Here is a 19,233-nt window from a genome sequence, read left to right as displayed (position 1 = left end):
AAGCTGACTGATCCAGGAAATCCAGATGAGTTTGCCTTTATGGAGACAAGAAACATAAAGATGCAGGTGTAAAACTTCAGTCAACACAGACAGACAGAGCTGAGAGGAGAAGATTAGAAAGAAAGATGTTTAAACCATCTTTCAGGAGGCACAAAAGGTAATGGAGGGAAGAATAAAGAAGGATTATTGGATGAGTTTAAGATCAGAGGGAAGTGAAAAGCAGGATTACTTTAAACCCTCAGTCCTGATGGAGATCTAAAAATGTATCCAAGGTGGTTGCTTTTCAGCTCATGTCTTATTTATTTCACTTAACTCTTAATTCAGTCATTTCATTTGTGAAGCAGCGGACGGCACATTTGAACGATCTGTCCCTCCTGTCTAACCTGCAGTTTCCCAGCTCTAAAGCCGTTCTGCTGGAGGCCACCCTGCCCGTCAGTGACCCCAACTTTAGAGTGAGACACACAAAGCTCCTTCTTTCTCTGCCCTCTCCTCATCTGTGACCCGCAATCTGACACAAACACACGGAGCAGAGGTGGTGTCTGGACCTCACTTCACTCAGTGCTGATGTCAATGTTTCCCTCAGGATAGAAATTTATTTGGAGCACAAATAATTGACTTTTAAAGGTCCAGGGTGTAAGATTTAAGAGGTTTTATTTACATGTTGTGTTAGATTTTCTTGTTGTCCGTCATTTTTACAGACGGGGTCAGAAAACTTTTGACAAATATCTTATGTGCAATTCATGTTACAGTTCAAAACATGATACACAAAAAATGATAGGACACTGAAAGTGGAGGCACTTAATCTCTATAGTTCTTTGATGTTTTAAACCACCAGATGTCGCTACTGAGCTTTCAAACCACTATATTCATGTTTCCGCCTGAGTCACCTCACTGTACTATCTCTAGAGGCGGCTTTTCAGGAATTTTTTGGACGTTGTAGGTTATCCCACACGCTTGGAAGAGCAGGGTATGAAACGACATGTTTGCGATCTGCAAGCTCACCTCTAGATGCCACTAAATCCTTCACACTGGTCCTTTAAAATGAGCGTAATCTAATTCAGGTCAGACACACACCTTCTGAAAACTTCTGCTGTTCTTGATTGATCATAAAAGGTTCATTTTCTTCTTATATCAATCACGGAGAATCTTCTGTCTCTTGGTCTCCTTTTTCTTGCTGATCAAAGTGGTATGATAAATCTGACAGGTTTAAAGGGTCTCTGTTCGTTTCAAAGAGTGAGGAGATCTCAGAGAGGGATCTGGTACTGGGGGTCACTTTCTGAAGCACTCGGGGAGACAGCATCATGGTGGGGGTCCACTAAGTCAGCCCAGTCCTACCGGTATCATGTGTCTTCAAGCTTTTGCCCTTTTCATGCCATCAGTGTCCTCCTGAAACGAATGACCGCTGATGAATTTTTACCATGAGAAGGTGGATGCCACAGAGGTCTGTGATTAGCGAGGCTGAACTGTGTAGAACCAAACAGAACTCCATGCTTTTTCTCTTTCTGTGCACACTTCATCATGGGGGAATCATGGAGGCAGAGCCCACTGGCACTGCTACAAAGTCGCTTTGGCCAAACCGCTTCTTTCTCATCAAATAAGTTCTATCTGCCGACCTGGTCACTGGAAATCATTCTGATCATGACTCTGCAGGTGTTTTCACATTCTGGAGTTTTCCCTCTCACAGTGCCCAGTTATAATCTGTGTATTTACACCTCTGTCCTCCTCCTCTGCTCTCCTCCAGATTAATTTCAGGTGTAAACCGTCCTTCAGAGAATCAGGCTCCAGAAACATTCGAGAGGTGAGTTCTAGAAATGTTTGTCCACACACTGTTGTTGGTGGTCCAAGCAGTGCTGCTGCTGAGACTTTGTTATCTTGAGAGAACGAGATAAATATAATGAGAAAGCAGGCTATTTTATCTTGAGATAATGATAAATTTAATTTCTGACCTTGATATAACAGCATTAAGAAATATTTACATCTATGCCCATGTAAATCTTTTCTGTATACACAAAGTAATTTAATAAAATTAGAACTACTGCTACTACTGTCAAGCTCAGGGAAATCTCAGAAACTGTTTTTATGTTGTTCATATTCAAAAATGGTCATTTATATAATGTTGTAAAATGTTAACTATTAAATTTAGGTTTGAAAAATGATCATTTATGATGTCTGTGTGTGTGTCCAGCCTATTGTGGTGCGTCATCACTGGGTGCATCGGAGACGGCAAGAAGGCAAATGTAAACAGTGTGGGAAGGTGGGTGCTTTTTTCTATTGACCAACAATACATGAGAATCATTTTAATGTTAGATGTTATGACAATGTTGTTCTAAACTGACAACATCAATGAAAGTGGTAGTTTAGCTTCATTTCTCAGTGTTTGTGTGCAGGGCTTCCAGCAGAAGTTTGCGTTCCACAGTAAAGAGATTGTGGCCATCAGCTGCTCCTGGTGCAAACAAGCTGTGAGTATGAACATCATTTGACTTGACTTTTTTTAAACTACCACACAGAGTCTTTATTTTTTTTTTTTTTAAAAAAAGATGATCTTTCAGTATCTATATCTTTTTGTGTTTCCTTCTGCAGTACCACAACAAAGTGTCCTGCTTCATGCTGCAGCAGATTGAGGAGGCTTGTCCAATAGGAGCTCACGCTGCTCTTATAGTTCCACCCACATGGATCATCCGGGTCCGACGACATCAGGTAACACTGCTTTCAGTTTCTCTTGTCCTGGTTTGTCTTTATGGGGACCACAGACTGGACTCACTGCCTCATCGTGACATGACAACGTACACGTCTGTGCTTTTATATGAACTTTCAAATCTTTTAAAAGTTTCCAAAGTTTTTCAGCTCGAGACTCAAAAGAGAATGTGCTGTCTCTCTGGACCCAGACTTACAAAAACACATCATAACATCTACCTTAAAGATAAAGGACACAGCAAACCATGAATCACATGTTCCTCTCTGCTCCTCATGAAATCAGCAGGCAGTGATCTGCAGCTGCTGTCTTTGTTTTGTGTCTCAAACAGTCGTCTATGAAGTCAAGTAAGAAGAAGAAGAGAACATCGTTCAAGAGGAAGAGCAGCAAGAAAGGAGCAGAGGTCAGTCCTGCAACTTTGGAGCAGAGCACGAAGATATCAATCTATCTGATGATGATTAAGTGAAAATTAGTGCTTTTGTTTGTCAAAGGACAGCTATAACAACTATATCAGTGCTTTGTGTGCACTCATTTCTCAATACAGAGTCCTGCATGGGTCCAGTTTTGCAAACCCACACCCACCTGCAAATCTGAGAACCAGAACCAACCTGCTACCTGAAATTATCTCTAAGTCCAATTTAAACCCAGCTGGAACTGAGAATATAAGCCCAGCGACCCGACCTACACCTGTGATTAAACACACACTTGTGCTCTCAACTGGCGCAGTGCCTGTGCTCCTGCACATCCTGTTGATGTGTTTCCATAGTTACGATGAGCCTTGCTTCCACTTATCAAAAGCTAATAGTTTTTGGAACTTTTTACAAGCAGCACAGCCACTGACAGCATTATCCTCACAGTCTTTGAGCACCAAAATTCTCCCAACTTGGCCTTCGATGATGACTCAACAGTGTTTTTGCTGGTCACCCGGCAGGTACATGACCCAGTGCTGGACTCTAACAGAAGCAAATTCTGTAGCCTTAAGAAATTCTTTTAAAAAGACCAGTTTAGTGGATTGGCACCTATTTTTCCCCTCACATTCTCCAGGAACTCTGCCTCTGATTGTCCAGTAGGCTCCTTCTTCCTTCTTCCTTCTTTGGTTCTGTTGTTTATAGAGGCTGTTTTTTCACTGATATGAATCCAGATGTGACTTGAGATTTCTGGATTAAACAGGGATTCTGAGCACATTTTCTTCTTCTTCTCTGACAGGAGGGACGACAGTGGAAGCCGTTTATAATCCGACCCATCCCTTCACCGCTCATGAAACCGCTGCTGGTGTTCGTCAACCCCAAGAGTGGAGGAAACCAGGTACTCATGAACAGTGAAGCTGACTTGGGCCTGTCATTGTGCGTGAAGGAAAAATAGACCACATCTAACATGTAACACAGTTAAGACAAAGACGTTTGTCATCTTCTAACATTCTGTTGGTTTGTCTGTCAACCAACAGGGAGCGAAGATCCTGCAGTCCTTCATGTGGTATCTGAACCCCAGACAGGTGTTTGACCTGAGCCAAGGAGGACCAAAGGACGGGTATGCTTCTCTCTCACACACACTCACACACACATGCACACACACACTAACATCGGTGAGTATCTACTAATGATGTCAAATTGTTTTGACTGAATTTAACATTAAATTGTGCTGATTTTACAGCCTGGAGCTGTATCGAAAAGTCCACAACCTGAGAATCCTGGCCTGCGGAGGAGACGGCACTGTGAGTATTAACACACACACGCAGACTTAACAGACACACACCATTAGTAATGAATAGAAGTATAATAAGACCTGTATCTGTGAAGTATAACACTTGATATTCACCTTTGTGTATCTGCACAGAGGAGAGAAACATCAGACAGAAAATAGATCTGATGGAGTACATATCAGGGAGGTAGATAAGCTGATTAACTGCACCAGGTTGGGTACCCACAGTTTGTTCTGGAGCAGGAGAAAGAACATGATCTACTGTTGCATTTTAGATCTAGTCCGGCTCCTGTTCACACTGACTTTACAAATGAACCAAGAGGAATAAAAATGAAGTTATGCACGCTAACATGCATACGTGTTGGTAAATGCAGTATATCACATATATATTGTGAAGGAAGATTGTAGGCAAACTCTGATACCAAGAAGGCGTTTTGTAAAACAGACTGACACCCTGAGGTGTGTATTAACAAAACTGCACATCTGTCTGTTTGTGTGTGTGTGTCTGTGTGTGTTAAACCAGGTGGGCTGGATCCTGTCTTGTCTCGATGAGCTGGCTTTAAATCCTCAACCTCCTGTTGCTGTGTTACCACTGGGGACAGGAAATGACCTCGCCAGGACCCTCAACTGGGGAGGGGTGGGTATAAACACAGACAGACACACCCTCACCCTTTTTAAATGAACCGACTAAATGTTTTATTATTTTGCAAATTGTTTTTGCAATTTTAATGTGCTCCTGCAACTTCATAGCAAAAGTTGCCAAGAAATGTGGCATTTTAGGCCACAACAATCCCCAAAACAATCCTGGAGGGACTGATAGCTGTATGTTTTTCACTCTGCGTGTCTTCCAGGGTTATACAGATGAACCTCTGTCAAAGATCCTGTCTCATGTTGAGGATGGAACTGTCGTCCAGCTAGACAGATGGAATCTACAGGTTGAACCAAACCACAGCGCAGGGGCTGAACCAGATGAGCAACAAACTGATAAAGTAAGCTAACCTCTGAAAGCTCCACTGTTAAAAACTGATTCTTGTTCTACATCAGTGATCAGCTGTTTCAGAGCTCATCAGCCTGAACAGGAAGCAGATGTGCGTTTCTGATTGTGTGTGTTTTATATGTGTGTGTGCTCCCTCAGCTTCCTCTAGATGTTTTCAACAATTACTTCAGTCTTGGATTTGATGCTCATGTGACTCTGGAGTTCCACGAGTCAAGAGGTATCTTCATATTCACATTCTGAGGACATCGCAGACTTGTTTTTCGATATCAAATGTTTTGTTGATTTGTATGTCTCTCTGTGTGTCTTTGCTTTTTTAGAGGCCAACCCTGAGAAGTTTAACAGCCGTTTTAGGAATAAAATGTTCTATGCTGGGGTGAGTCGACCTCCATGTTGAACATCAGTGTGTGAATTCAATCAGATAAGAAATCATCGTCATTTTAATCTGTGTGTCAGTACAGATGTGCAGGCTGTGTTAACCAGTAACAAAATCACCAAAATGTCTATTTGTTGCATATATGATATGTCAGAATCGATACTCCGCTGGTCGACTTAAGTTGCACAAAATTCAGACAGGATCACGACTGTTTCAGAGCGATTGGTGGCGTCTACGGCTGCAAGTTGTTAAATGTGTTGACTGGACTGGAGTGTTTGCAGCAGCCCAGTGACAGAGCTGTTGTGATCCGCCTTACTTCCGTTGCCAAACTGTGTGCAGTTTTGTCATTTCTGTACAGACTGTAAAATGGTCTGTACAATTTGACTTATGTGTTCTACCCTCTAGTAGATTATCAGCAGCCTGCATCTGTGTGCAAAATCCAACATGGCATATGTGACTTGTACCTGATATGTGTAATGACTACTACATCTTTAAGTTAAAGCAGTAACAGTTAAAATGAACCATATATTTGAGAACTGCACATAGTGTGTGAAGAGAATTGTGATTCGCTTGTGCCAAAGCAACTGAAAAAAACTGTCAAATCTCTAAATTTAGAAAAACCACAGAAGCCTTGCAATGAGAGAAACATCCAGTGTCAGTGTGCAGAGAGCAGCTGTGTCAGTGAAATGTTCTGGGCCCTCAATATTCTTCCAAATATAACAGTCTGAGGTCTGAGGTCACACCAGTCTCTTCCCAGGATGAGTTACAAGTGTCCAGTGTTTGTCCTCAGGCCTCTTCATGTGGTAAACATGACTGTGGTAAACATGACTGCAGGTGAGTCAGGTCAGCTACAGTCAGGCAGTGGAGCTTGTTGTTTGGGAACATTGTGTGTCTGACTCCGCCGGAGGCAGCGGAGCACAGCTCCATCCTACTGTGAGCTTCATGATGCACTCCTCTGAGAGAAACAATCCTGCTTACCTGTCTCCCTGTCTCTGTTTGTCTCTCTCTCTCTCTGTGCCTCATACAGACAGCATTTTCAGATTTCCTGATGGGGAGCTCCAAAGACCTGTCTAAGCACATCAAAGTTGTGGTGAGTAGCCATCAATCAAACAGTCAGTCATTTGTGTGAAAACACTGAGTCACTGCATCACTCTGTCTCTCTCTCTCCCTCTGTCTGTCTCTCTCTGTCTGTCTCCAGTGTGACGGGACAGATTTAACATCAAAGGTTCAGGACTTGAAGCTGCAGTGTCTGGTCTTCCTCAACATCCCCAGGTGATACTGCAACTCTTCCTGATTCTACCTTCTTCAGTGTCTGCTGCTGATACAAAGGCCTTCTTCTGACTGCATGTTGCTGATCCAGATTGATTTTAGAACATCTGGACAGCAAGAAAACACGTCAAATATCATTTTGGTGTTTTGAATCCAACTCAGATTTGGCGAATTGGTGGTTTGAAAACTGATTCTGATCAGATTTCTACAGTGGCCATTCAGATCTGATTTCAAATTGTCTTCTTTGTCACTCGACACACAATGTCAGCATTGAGTCCAGAGTGATGGGAGTGCACCAGAGTGGCTGAGCAGAGTCCGTTCTGCTCTGTGGACAGACGCTGGGAGGAAGCTTTGGTTCAGGCATGTTGGAAAGCTGCGTCACCTCCGTGTGTAGCTACTGACACCTGCCTCGTTACCACGGCAACCCATGCAGATCGGTCGGTGATGTCTGGAAACACAAATCCAATCTGATCATTTGTCTTGAAGAACTGATTTGAGTTGCAGTCTGAACAAAACCTTACGCAACTGTAGCTGAGTTTTTTTCCCCACTTTTTAGTAGTAAGAATTGTTTTGTTTTTATAAAGGAAAACCTACAGGGGCCCTGAGAGCCCAAAGCACTGCAACTTAAGAAAATGCATGCAAGTAGACAAAACACAACTAAATTAAGAAAAGCATCTTCAGTTTGACATGTACAACATTTAGAAGTCATGCTGCAAATACAGAAACCCGCTGCAAAAAAAAAACAAAAAAAAAAACACAACCAAATACAGACACGCACTGTAAGTAGCATGGATAATAACAGAAAAGCAAAGACATGGTACGCTTGTTGTTGCCACGGTTTCTGACTGTAGTGTTTGAAATTCTTGCAGGATTTGTGAGGTTTCTGACCAGTGTTTCATTTTGTTGTGTAGTCTATCAGTCCAGTGGTGCAATATCTAGCGATAAGGCAGCGGTTATCTGCACTGTGTATTTTCACAGGGTGTGTATCTTTTGTGTGTTTCATACGGTCACAACAACATGAATTAAGCACAACCAATTATACATGTTAATTAACTTGGAATGTGTTCGTCTTTGACGTCGGGAACAATCTGATTTTATATAAGCTGTTTATGACACGGAGGAAATAAGCCACCAGTTTGTGTGAAATCTCTTTTTAATCTTGTTTATTGTCACTGGTTAATTACTGAACATGTGTAGTGTTGGAGCGTTGATGTGCAATAAACACAATGTCAGTGCTGAGGGAGCCTCGTCATCCCTGCTGTCAGAGTGGGAACGTCGCTGTAGATGGAGAGATCCATCCGAAAATCACTCACAAGGAGCTTTAATGAAATCACATGCTGATAATGAGTGTTACTGCTGCCTCTGATGATATTTATTTTAAGTTAGTTCAGGCAGAACACCAAAGTTGCGTTTATATTAACTGTTCATCAGCTCCGTTACTCTGCTGGTTGAGCTCATGCCAGTGATGTTTGCTGCTGAAGCTCCTTCCATCACCCCACCTTCTTCTTATCTGGCTTTTTTCTTTCTTTCTTTCTTTATTTATTTATTTTATTTTAAAAATTGATTTCTGGTGAACATATTGGTCCTCTGTATGCCAGGGAATGTATGTAGAGTCTCTGGTCTCAGAGAGCAGCACTCTTTAGAAAGTAAAGGCTTGTTTATTTTGCATTCCGTCTTTTTTCCAAAGTTGAAGTTTTAACCTGCTCAGGTTCTTCCTGACCAGCTGTGGAAGCACGCGAAAATTGCCACAAAAAAGTCACAAATTTTGTTCTGGTGAGAATAAAACCACTTTTAAGTAATCTTACCTAAAAGGGTCAAGATAAGTTACTTATGTGTACAGAACATTGATAAATGGCGATGACAATGACAAACCTTATGTGTATGACATGCTATGATTGGTGGAGCTGCAGGACGCTATGATAACTGGTCAAATTTGCAAAATATATATTGTTATATTGTTCATAATTTTCCAGTTAATGGCTGTAACTCTTTTAGCACTCACATATCCTCAAGACACATTTATTTTATTGATTCATTTATGATTATGTTATTTATTAGGGGTATCAGGTCACATCTGGATTCATTATGACAGCAGCTTTGTCTGTGTGTGTGTGTGTGTGTGTGTGTGTGTGTGTGTGTGTGTGTGTGTGTGTGTGTGTGTGGTGTTCTTCAGGTACTGTGCAGGCACTACACCTTGGGGAAATCCTAGCGAGCATCACGACTTTGAACCTCAGCGCCATGATGACGGATACATCGAGGTCATCGGGTTCACCATGACTTCACTGGTAAGGCATGGTTACCTGTGAGGGACATCCAGCCAAAAGTCTGTCCTTCTTATTATTGTAAATACAAATATAAATTCAGTGGGGTTCCATTGTGATGATTAGTATAATTACTATTTGTGATTATATGCACACTAATTATCATCGGCAGCCTGTGTGCGCCTCGCGTGTGTGCTCATCATCACAGAGTGAAGTTTGATTTTAACGACACGTTTAGATTAAATGTCTAGAATCTTTGAAGACACTTCTGACGGTTAGGATTAAAAGATATTATGTCCAATAAAAGATTTGTTCCTTTTTCCAAAACTAGTTCAAACAAAGATGACTTTTGGATGACAAGAGAGGAAAAATTATTTTTTTTTAATCATTTATGTTTGCTATATTGATGTGATTTTATTTTCTTGTACACTTTTTACACTTTTTATGTCGTGCAAAACAGCAAATAAGATCCATTGTTTCCAGCTAACATCTTTAGAGTTACAACTTGTGAAAGACTTAATAAAAAATACATTTCATTGTGCAGCAGGTAGAATATTTTTCATCCAGATAGTCAGTGGAGTGTTTGTCCATCTGTGACGGCACCACCTGTCACATAAAGTGGCCACGCCATTAATTATGCCAAACTTTAAGCCTTAATATTAAAGTATTCAACATAAAAAATACTGTTGCAGTGTAGAGCTGCAAAGATTAATCGATTATGAATGATTATCAAATTAATCACCAACTATTTTGATATTCAGTGAATCAGTTTGAGTATTTTTTTGAGGGAAAAAAGTCCAGATTCTCTGATTTCAGCCTCTTAAATGTGAATATTTTCTGGTTTCTCTACCCCTTCATGACAGTAAACTGAATATCTTTGTGTTGTGGACAAAAAACATTTGAGGAAGTCAGCCTTTTTCTGACATTTTATAGACCAAACAATTAATTGCTTAATCAAGAAAGTTATTATAATGTTTTATATTACATATTATAGATAATCAATATTGAAAATAATTGTTACAGAAAAGACTTGATTGTGACAGGATTAATAAAGAAAATGATGGACAGATAAATTAACAATGAAAATAACTGTTGCAAAAAAGACACCAGAATGCAGGAAACAAAGTCCCTGGAACTGATATCTTTCCGTATTGAAAGTCTGGTTTATTTTTGCTGTGAGGTTGGACATTTTAATATTAGGCTCTATGGGGATTGACTCACTTTTTGAAGCCTCATGTGGTCTGTCAAGGAACTGCAGTTTTGGCTTCATTTTTCATCCCTGGAGGTTGCCGCTTGGTTTAGATAAGATCCCACTGGATTTCTCTTTCAGAAAAAAAAAAACAGATGCTGAACTTTTAAATGCTTTAATGATACACATAGTCAGTGCAGATTTAATTGGACCAGTAATTTAAAACTCCCATCATGAGCCATAGGTTATAAAAATAATCATCCATCTGTTGGTGCAGCTGATGCTGCAGGGGAAGTAGTGGAAAAGCACAGAGTCATAGCTGGAGAAGTGACTAATTGGTGTGTGTGTGTGTGTGTGTGTGTGTAGGCTACTCTCCAGGTTGGAGGTCATGGCGAGAGGTTGAACCAGTGCAGAGAAGTCACCCTCACTACGACTAAACCTCTCCCAGTACAGGTACATACTGGACACACAGGTGCTGCTGGGCTGCTTCACTGAGCATCAACCACAGTCTTCATATTTATACACTCACCCCGATTATTCACTATTCACTATTACTCATGGCAGCTTAATGAAGCAGGGCATTAAATTACAGATTGATTGGTTGATCTGTATTATTTATTGATCATCAGGTGGATGGTGAACCATGCAGACTTGCTCCCTCTGTCATCCACATAAGCCTCAGAAACCAGGCCAACATGGTTCAGAAGACCAAACGACGGACGTCACTACCACACCTCAACAAGTGAGTTAGTCACACACACACACACACACACACACACACACACACACACACACACACACACACACACACACACACACACACACACACACACACACACACACTGACTTTCCAACAGGTGAGTGTCTAACTGTCCATGATCATGTACAGCTTAAAATTAATTAATTTGTCATAAATGATGCCAATTACTTCTCTATTTTCTGAAATGATCAGGTTATAAAAAAAAAATATATCAAAATAGTAAAATAGAAATAAAAAAGAAGGCAGGATCTATACTTTCATGTTTTCCATATAACATTTTCTTTTCAGTCAGTGACACATGATGAACATAAATGAGTTCCAACTCTTTCTGTTTACCTTTAACAAAATATGTCAACAACTCCCCCCTCCACATTCTAAGTGACGGTGGTTCTACATTTTTCCAACGTAGTGCAATCACTCTTCTTCCATGAAGAAGTCCAGCATCAATCATTTTTGTTTGCTCTGTGGTTCTAACAAAGTCCTCGGGGTATATTCTGACTCTACATACTTTTGTCCTCAGTGGAATCATACTTTTAACCATCTGTGGTAAACATTTAACCACATTTTCCCAAAATACCTCCGTCTTATCCCTTCTGATTCAGACATTTAACACAAATATCTGCAATGTTTAAAGTTTAACAGGGGTTATGTAAACTCTCATTAATGACTTAAACTGAAGAAGTTTTAATCTCAAATCAGTTGAGTGTTTTTGAGCTTTTAGACAAGCCATTCATGTGATACAGTACTCAACTTCAATTTTAAAAGTAACAGATTACATCTTGCAATGCATACTTAAGTATGAGTGAAAGTACAGATTTCACAAAACTACAATTACCTAAAAAAAAAAAAGGTTTTCATTCTCCCAGTGGACAGAATATGTTAATGTTTTATATCATATTTGTTTCTTGTCTTTTCTGTCAGTCCTTGGTATCTTCTCAGGTGAACACTTTCAGTGTCCAACAGTAAATAATTAAAGCTAATCTTGCAAACATCTGGAAGAGCCAGGCTATCAAACATCTGTTTGAAGTGTACACAATGCTAGACAAAAAGAGGAGTAATACTGATGCTGTGTAAAGTGTTGAATGTGGAATGAATGTTTTTCTAAAATTAAGAGGGAAAAAAACCCCAAAGTTAATAAATTCTGGACGTGTTTGTGTCTCAGTCAGCAGCCAGTCCCCGACCGGCTGAGGATCAGGGTCAGCAGGATCAGTATGACCGACTACGAGGCTCTGCACTATGACAAGGACAAACTACGACAAGCATGTAAGGAAACACACACACACACACACACACACACACACACACACACGTACATCTTTGTGTCAACGATGTTTATGTTACACACATGAAAAATGGGTCTACAGGAGAGCAGAGAGGACACACACTGTTCAACTTACAGAACTCAGTATTTATTCTGATGCACTCAGAATTTTTAACTTGTAACAGACTATAAATGTGTTCTTTATTTTTCAACATTACTGAACATCACTGCTGTTATAATCACCATGACAACACCATGAATTTATGTGAAATGGTTTTATTGTATTTTTAAGTCAAAGCTTGCAAAAATACTTGATGCAGAATCTGAATGAAAGACCCTCATGTAGATTGAAGGTTGGATTTAGTTCAGTAAATACCTCGTTCACTTGCACGTGCACACCGTCAGTTCAGACGGTTCAGACACACCAGAGGAGGACTCTGGAGGTGTTATATGGTAAAACTTCCATTGTTTGGGAGTTTCTCCGGCTTTGTTTTGTGGACTAAAAAAAACTAAACCTGATCTTCAATCAGCATGATCATTTTCTTTTTTGGGGGATGAACTATCCCTTTAAGTAAAGGTAGAGCTTTGTTTTTTTTGTTTTTTTCCTGATGATTTGGTTCTGTCAGACCACCTTTTCGACCAGCTGCTTGTAGCTTGTCAGTATGTGGACACGCTGTCCGGTAAGACGCTGCAGGTCGATGGTGGAGCTGAGTGACAGCGTGCAGCAGCAGCAGCCTGTGGAGGCTGAGTGGGAATAAAACTGCGGGATGATTAGAGGGTGGAGCAGTAATGTGAAGGTCAACAAGCTCATTTTTAGCTGTCTCTCCGTCCTGCATCACAACCGCTCTTCACTCCTCGCTGCTGTGCTGGAGCTGCGTGTGTTCGCATGAAAGATTTATATGATTTATATACTGCGCGCACACACAGAGACGCTGGTGTTTCAGGAATATAGAGAGGGAAAGCTCCTCCTCTATCTGTCTCTGTCTCATTAGGAGCAATTACACTCAGCCGCACGCAATCACCATCAGTTAATTCATGTTAGTTAACAGTTTGGTCACAGGGGGGCGCTGTTACCTTTCACAATGACACTGTAAACTGTGTTGGTGTGAATGTGGACACGGTTCTTTGTGTTTCTGTGTTTTGCATATCAATTGTATGTGAGGTACAGGAACTTAAGCCTAATCCATGGTGGAAATATGTATGCATGTATGGAAATATGTGTGTATTCCACACTGACTCATATTAATAATTCATAATCACTTTCCTCCAGTTGAATCCCAAAGTGTTCTTATGTTGGTTTAAGATGATCTTTATCGTGTTTTATACCGCGTCCTTTGTTCTCGCTGTCTGAAGTTTGACTTGTTTTCTCTTATTATGCAAATCAATCACTGCTCTCAACTTGTGGATGTGTCACACTCGGGGAGATGATAAAAATATGTTTTCATACCCCGAGGCACACTGGTTAGATCATCTGAATGGTGTTTTTTTCACTGTGGCTCTGTGTTCCAGCCAGATCACAGATACAATACAGAAATTGTTGAACATAGATTTGGACGCTGCACTACAGTTTACAACAGCAACCATCGTCTGAGAGACTATAAACAGTTAAAGGGTAACAGTGACATTTTTTAGTCGTGCCTCAGTGACTAATTGGTAGGTCCATCCAGTAAAATTGCTTGTTTTTGCCACTGACATCCTCAGATTGTTATTATAATGTCTGATAGTGTGATTGAAATGATCCCCACAGATGCAGACCTTTTTCTGAAAGAGTCAGACCTGTTTTGTTTAACCAGAAACAGACGTTTTATCTCTCTACCTGAACTCACCAAACTCTCTTTGCAAAACTGTGATTTTAATATCGTCGCCTTCGTCTTTGTCTTCACTCAGACACGACAGTAACACGAAAAACGATCAAAAACACCCTGATTCATCTTTCCACTGTTCCAACAATCACCAAATTTGATTTGGTTGAGATACACATTTAAAGGGATAGTTCACCCAAAAATGAAAATTCAGTCATTATCTACTTAACCTCATGCTGATTGAGGATTGGGTTTATTTTTTTGAGAGTCTTCTGGAGTTTCACAGGAAAACTGTTGCAGAATCTCTCAAACAAAGGAAATCAACAGTTCGACAGTTCGTTTCTCATTCCCACAGTCTTCTCCCATTAAAATAACGCAGCTGACCAAAGGCAAAAAAAATCCAAAATGTAAAGTTTGTACTGAAATGCAGTTTATCATTATGGATAGAGTTATGTGTTTTTACGGAATTGTTAAAATGTTAAATTTGTTAAAGGGAGTTTTGTGCAACATTATGTTTTGTCACAACTGTAGAAACACTGCATTTGTAAAAGGTTGACTGCTGTTAGTTTGATTACATTTTGACTTTAATTAAGAGTCTGTTCCATTCAGGTCAAACAGAGTCAAGGTGCTGCTTTTGTGCATGCTGGCGCCCTCTGCTACACTAAATGGAATGGTGCCTTAATCAGTATCATTGGTAACGCCTGTGTTTACACGACTATTTCATATCAATATGGCTGCAGTGAAAAATGTCTGTTATCAGCTAATTGTACTCAGGTAAGATGCATTAAATGGTGCTCTTTGTGTGCGTTTATCTGTCACTCACTGCTGAGAGAACAGAACATCTTAATATTTTAATTATAGTGTAATATGAAATGAGCTTTATAGCGAAAGAACAGCTTTACTGGTCATGATTAAAGGCTTCTTTTTGCAGGAAATGGCACTTTCAGGTGTTAATTAAATGAAAATTATAGTATTATACTAATTATACTAATCTTGCACCCCTACTTTAAGCTCTAACGAGGCACCCATGGTGAGATGTACAGTAACCGCATGGTAATAAGGTTCTCTGTCGCTGAAGAACATGTGGAGTGAACAGGCTGCACTTTTCTAGGATCTGTCAACAACTTACTCCTGCTTACTCCCAGTGCAGTGTTTGTCTTCTTCATTGAGGTATTTAGTATCAATGAGAGGTGTGTGTGTGTGTGTGTGTGTGTGTGTGTGTGTGTGTGTGTGGGTTCAGGAGCTCCTCGCTCGGTTCTGCAGCTCTTTCAGCACAATGAGCTGTGTGATGTGGAGCCAGCAGTGTTGTGTTGGTGCAGCGGGCGGCAGGCCTGCGCCGCCTCAGGGAGCGCTCTTTTATTGTTTCCACGATGTACGTTGGCTTACTGATGACGAGCCAGCGTGGTCAGGCTCATTGAATGATATAAAAGACACCAGCGCCAGCGTGATGTTGGCGCTGAGATTTGGCTCTGGACGTCACTTGTCAGATGTAGAGTTGTCCAATGTTAATGTAATTCTTGGATGCCGGTCTGCTCCACCTCCACAACAGACAAATGTATTGACCACGATCAGACCGTATCACACTTTTATCTCATAATTTTGACTTCTCATGAGATGTTTTTTTTCTTTAAGTGGTAGAAATGTGCTTCCAGAAGTTACAATGCACCGCTGTAGAATATGATACACCACCATATATTTAAAGACATTCATGTGGAGTCCCAGTCCTACGCCAGGCCCTGCCAGGTGACTAGAATTAAAAGCAGTAGTCCTCCCAGGGTCCCGAGCGCTGGAGTTGAACACCACATATCAAAGTGCCGGTGGATAATTGTGTTGTTCCTCTGTATCTGCAGCCATTCCTCTGGGACTGATCGTGGTTCCTGGCGACAGCGACTTAGAAACCTGCAGAGAACACATCCAGCGCCTACAGGAGGTAAGAGGGACAGAGGGGGTGGAGCAAAAAGAAAAAGGACAAAAAGCAAACTGAAAAAGAACCATATTTAAAACAGCACTAATTAAACAGTTAATTGAGTTCATGGAGACTGAGGAACTCTTTTATAATTGCTCTGAAGTTTTTTTTTTTTTTACCAAATAGAAAACACAGATGTAAAAGCAGAACTTCCAGAAAACACTTTTATGATGTGTTTCAGTCAAGAACGTGGATTTCAAGTTAAATATATATATATATATATGTATATATATTTGACATCGTCCATGTGCATGTCTGGTACTGTGGGAAGAGCTCGGCTCACTCTGACTGTCAAGCTTTTCGACCTCTCTTCTCTGCTCTCCTGTGCTCCCGTCTTTCCTCTGTAGGACTTCTGCTCTGTCCACCCCCCCTTCAGATGCTTGGGACTGCAGGTTGGTAGTTAGACACTGGCTTTTGTCGTGTGGTTTTTGTTCGTCTCAGAGGCACACGGGAAAAGAACAGCTACCACTAAACATGAAATGTTTTATTGGAAGATCTTACAGCGTTGGTTAACAGTCAGTTAATTGACCCTTCACTAAGCACCGCCCTCCTTAGTTACTGTTGCTCCTCAAACCCAGACACAACAAATGCAGATGCGGCGTTAGTTAGCAAGACATGCTAACATTTGCAGCTTATGTTAAAGCAGATGAAGACAGAGTTTAATCCATTCACCACACGTCTGCTCTTGTGTTTCACATTTTTGAGAGATGACAGAAAAGACGGCACCATCCAGACTCATGAAACACAGAATATCAGTCTTCTCAGAGCCTCCTGCACACCTTCAACGTGGAGAGAAATGGTGAAATGATTGGACAGTTGCTGTTTGGAGGTGGGGCTTAGCGAAGGGTCAGTTCAGTGTAAACATGTCAATGGAAGACGGCAGATGTAGTGAGATGGAAACAACGCCAGGAAAGAGAAGCAATCTTTCAAATCAAAGAAGTCATTCATGCAGATGTAGATGTTCACCAGAGTTATCATTTCCATCACAGCTTCCAAACCCCAGGGCCATCCTAGTGCTTTTTGACTCTTTGGCTGTTGCTGTGATTGTGACTGTGGCCATGGCTGTGCTTCAGTTGTTCTGATTGTGGCTGTGGCATCAGTTTATAATGTTGTATGTGTGCTTTGAATTGATATGGTTGTGCTGGCTCAGCGTTGTGTCAAGGCTGCCGTATTGTTGAACTTTCTGATAGAAACACTGTCTTGACTCCGTTTCCCCTGCAGTTATGATAATTGAAATAACTTGAATTTCACCTCACTGCCCGGCTGGTGACTGGATCACAGGGCACAACCATCCGTATAATGACAAAGCAAACATAGTTCTCACCGTAGCAACATGAAAAAAACAGTTACTGGTGAGCAACTCACTATTCTTGTTATTTAGTTTGGCTTCAAATGAAACTTAATGTTCACACAATTTCTTTTGACTGTCCCTCAGTTTTATAAAAGCACTGGATTCAGTTCATAAACTGCATGATTCACAAACCTTGCAGTACGATCCATTGACATTTCTCCATGCATTAGAAGGTCCGTGGCAATCAAGTATAGCACTCAAAGGCAAATCCAAATAATGTGCCACGCCAAGTGTAGCGGTGCTGCGTAGTTGGGCATCACTGCTCTTTCTGTAGGAAAACAATGGGACAGCCAGTGCAACGCTGTTTTACTGTTGATGATGTGTGGGGGCCCTGCAGTCCAACATCATCATCATCCCAGTCTGTGGGAGTAGCCACTAAGTTCATCCATTCTTGAGCTTGAATCGTTGGCCCTCGTATGTCACAATTTTTAAAGCACTGATTCATTAATTTAACACAAATTAAACAAAAATGAAAAAATGTTGTCGCAGCCTTAATGGAGCAGGAGCACAGACCCTGTGTGGTTAACACAGTTTAGTTTTTAAAACATCTTTATAATATGTTTTTTTTTTTAATTCCCTGACACTAAGGCAGGGGAGTCAGCTGGGCTTGAAATTAACAGCTACCATAGCCGTAACCATGGCATTATACGTTCGATACACTCCACGATCTCTGTGGTGCCGTCTCAAGGACCCACTGCACATGACTGCACCAAAACAGGCTGATTGACAGGAGACAACACATATATATAAGCAACAACGTTCAACACAGCAGCGATAATTCAAGTAGAACATAGCAGACTGCTTCACTAATGTTGCTGCAGTTCTTTTAGGCTTTAGTTTGATATTTTGCATCTTTTTTTTTAAAATCAATTCATCAAACTAAAGAGTGACACTTCCTGTTTTTAGCAGGGGCGGACTTTGTTAGAAAGGTTACATCTGACACCAGTGCTGATAGCCAGTGTGAGTGACTGGCAGCTGAAGTCTAGTTAAAGAGGGCTCTAAATGTTCCACCAGTATGAAATCCTGCAGCACACACACACACACACACACACACACACACACACACACACACACACACACACACACAGAGACACACACACACACACACACACACACACACACACACACACACACACACACACACCATTCTAAACAAACTAACACCTACACACATAAACAGAACAGATTCTGTACTCTAGGGGTTACAAAGTAATGTATTACACAACACAATACGCACACAGAGATACACAAATAAAACCATGTTTTTAAACAGGATCAGTAAAAAAACATCCTCTTAGTCATTCCAAATTCCACTAAGACATCGTAACGTTTTAGTCATGAAAAAAGCACCAGAGTGAGATGGAAATATGCAGCGAGAACAGAAAAGAACAGTTTGCCAGAACACTTTTAAAAACCTTATGATTGTTATTTATTTACCTGCTCGAGCTAATGAAGTGTATCAAGGAAATATGCTGCAGCTCAGCAACTTTGGTCTTATTTCTGTGGTTTTAAGCATCATTTCTATCAGTAATGATAGCATTGTACTCAGTTAGTGGTTCAGAACTGGGGACAAAGTGACATCACTTGGAAAAAAGTGTTGGATCCAAACCAACA

At 40.8% G+C, this 19,233-nt stretch overlaps 1 protein-coding gene across 5 annotated transcripts in view; it reads left to right on the top strand.

Annotated features, from left to right (window-relative positions):
• Nucleotides 1–19,233, top strand: part of dgkza (diacylglycerol kinase, zeta a) — an 80,056-nt gene that overhangs the window by 20,209 nt on the left and 40,614 nt on the right. For 2 of the 5 annotated variants that reach the window (XM_084713485.1, XM_084713488.1), the window contains 20 exons: nt 390–452; nt 1,742–1,798; nt 2,186–2,254; nt 2,388–2,459; nt 2,581–2,697; nt 3,024–3,095; nt 3,899–3,997; nt 4,137–4,219; nt 4,343–4,403; nt 4,914–5,027; nt 5,242–5,379; nt 5,526–5,604; nt 5,705–5,760; nt 6,788–6,850; nt 6,959–7,032; nt 9,203–9,314; nt 10,846–10,932; nt 11,109–11,221; nt 12,402–12,502; nt 16,153–16,232. In XM_084713485.1, coding sequence (XP_084569611.1) covers nt 390–452; nt 1,742–1,798; nt 2,186–2,254; nt 2,388–2,459; nt 2,581–2,697; nt 3,024–3,095; nt 3,899–3,997; nt 4,137–4,219; nt 4,343–4,403; nt 4,914–5,027; nt 5,242–5,379; nt 5,526–5,604; nt 5,705–5,760; nt 6,788–6,850; nt 6,959–7,032; nt 9,203–9,314; nt 10,846–10,932; nt 11,109–11,221; nt 12,402–12,502; nt 16,153–16,232 — 1,710 coding nt within the window. Of the gene's footprint in view, nt 1–389; nt 453–1,741; nt 1,799–2,185; nt 2,255–2,387; nt 2,460–2,580; nt 2,698–3,023; nt 3,096–3,898; nt 3,998–4,136; nt 4,220–4,342; nt 4,404–4,913; nt 5,028–5,241; nt 5,380–5,525; nt 5,605–5,704; nt 5,761–6,787; nt 6,851–6,958; nt 7,033–9,202; nt 9,315–10,845; nt 10,933–11,108; nt 11,222–12,401; nt 12,503–16,152; nt 16,233–16,615; nt 16,661–19,233 lie in introns of all 5 variants that reach the window. The other 3 variants (XM_084713489.1, XM_084713486.1, XM_084713487.1) reach the window with 3 other exon arrangements.

The sequence above is a fragment of the Lutjanus erythropterus genome, chromosome 24 (genome assembly GCF_056507025.1).
Source record: "Lutjanus erythropterus isolate fLutEry1 chromosome 24, fLutEry1.hap2, whole genome shotgun sequence".
In the NCBI taxonomy this organism is placed as follows: Eukaryota; Metazoa; Chordata; class Actinopteri; order Lutjaniformes; family Lutjanidae; genus Lutjanus; species Lutjanus erythropterus.
The sequence above is the reverse complement of the archived record's forward strand: the minus strand, read 5'-3'. Positions and strand labels throughout refer to the sequence as shown.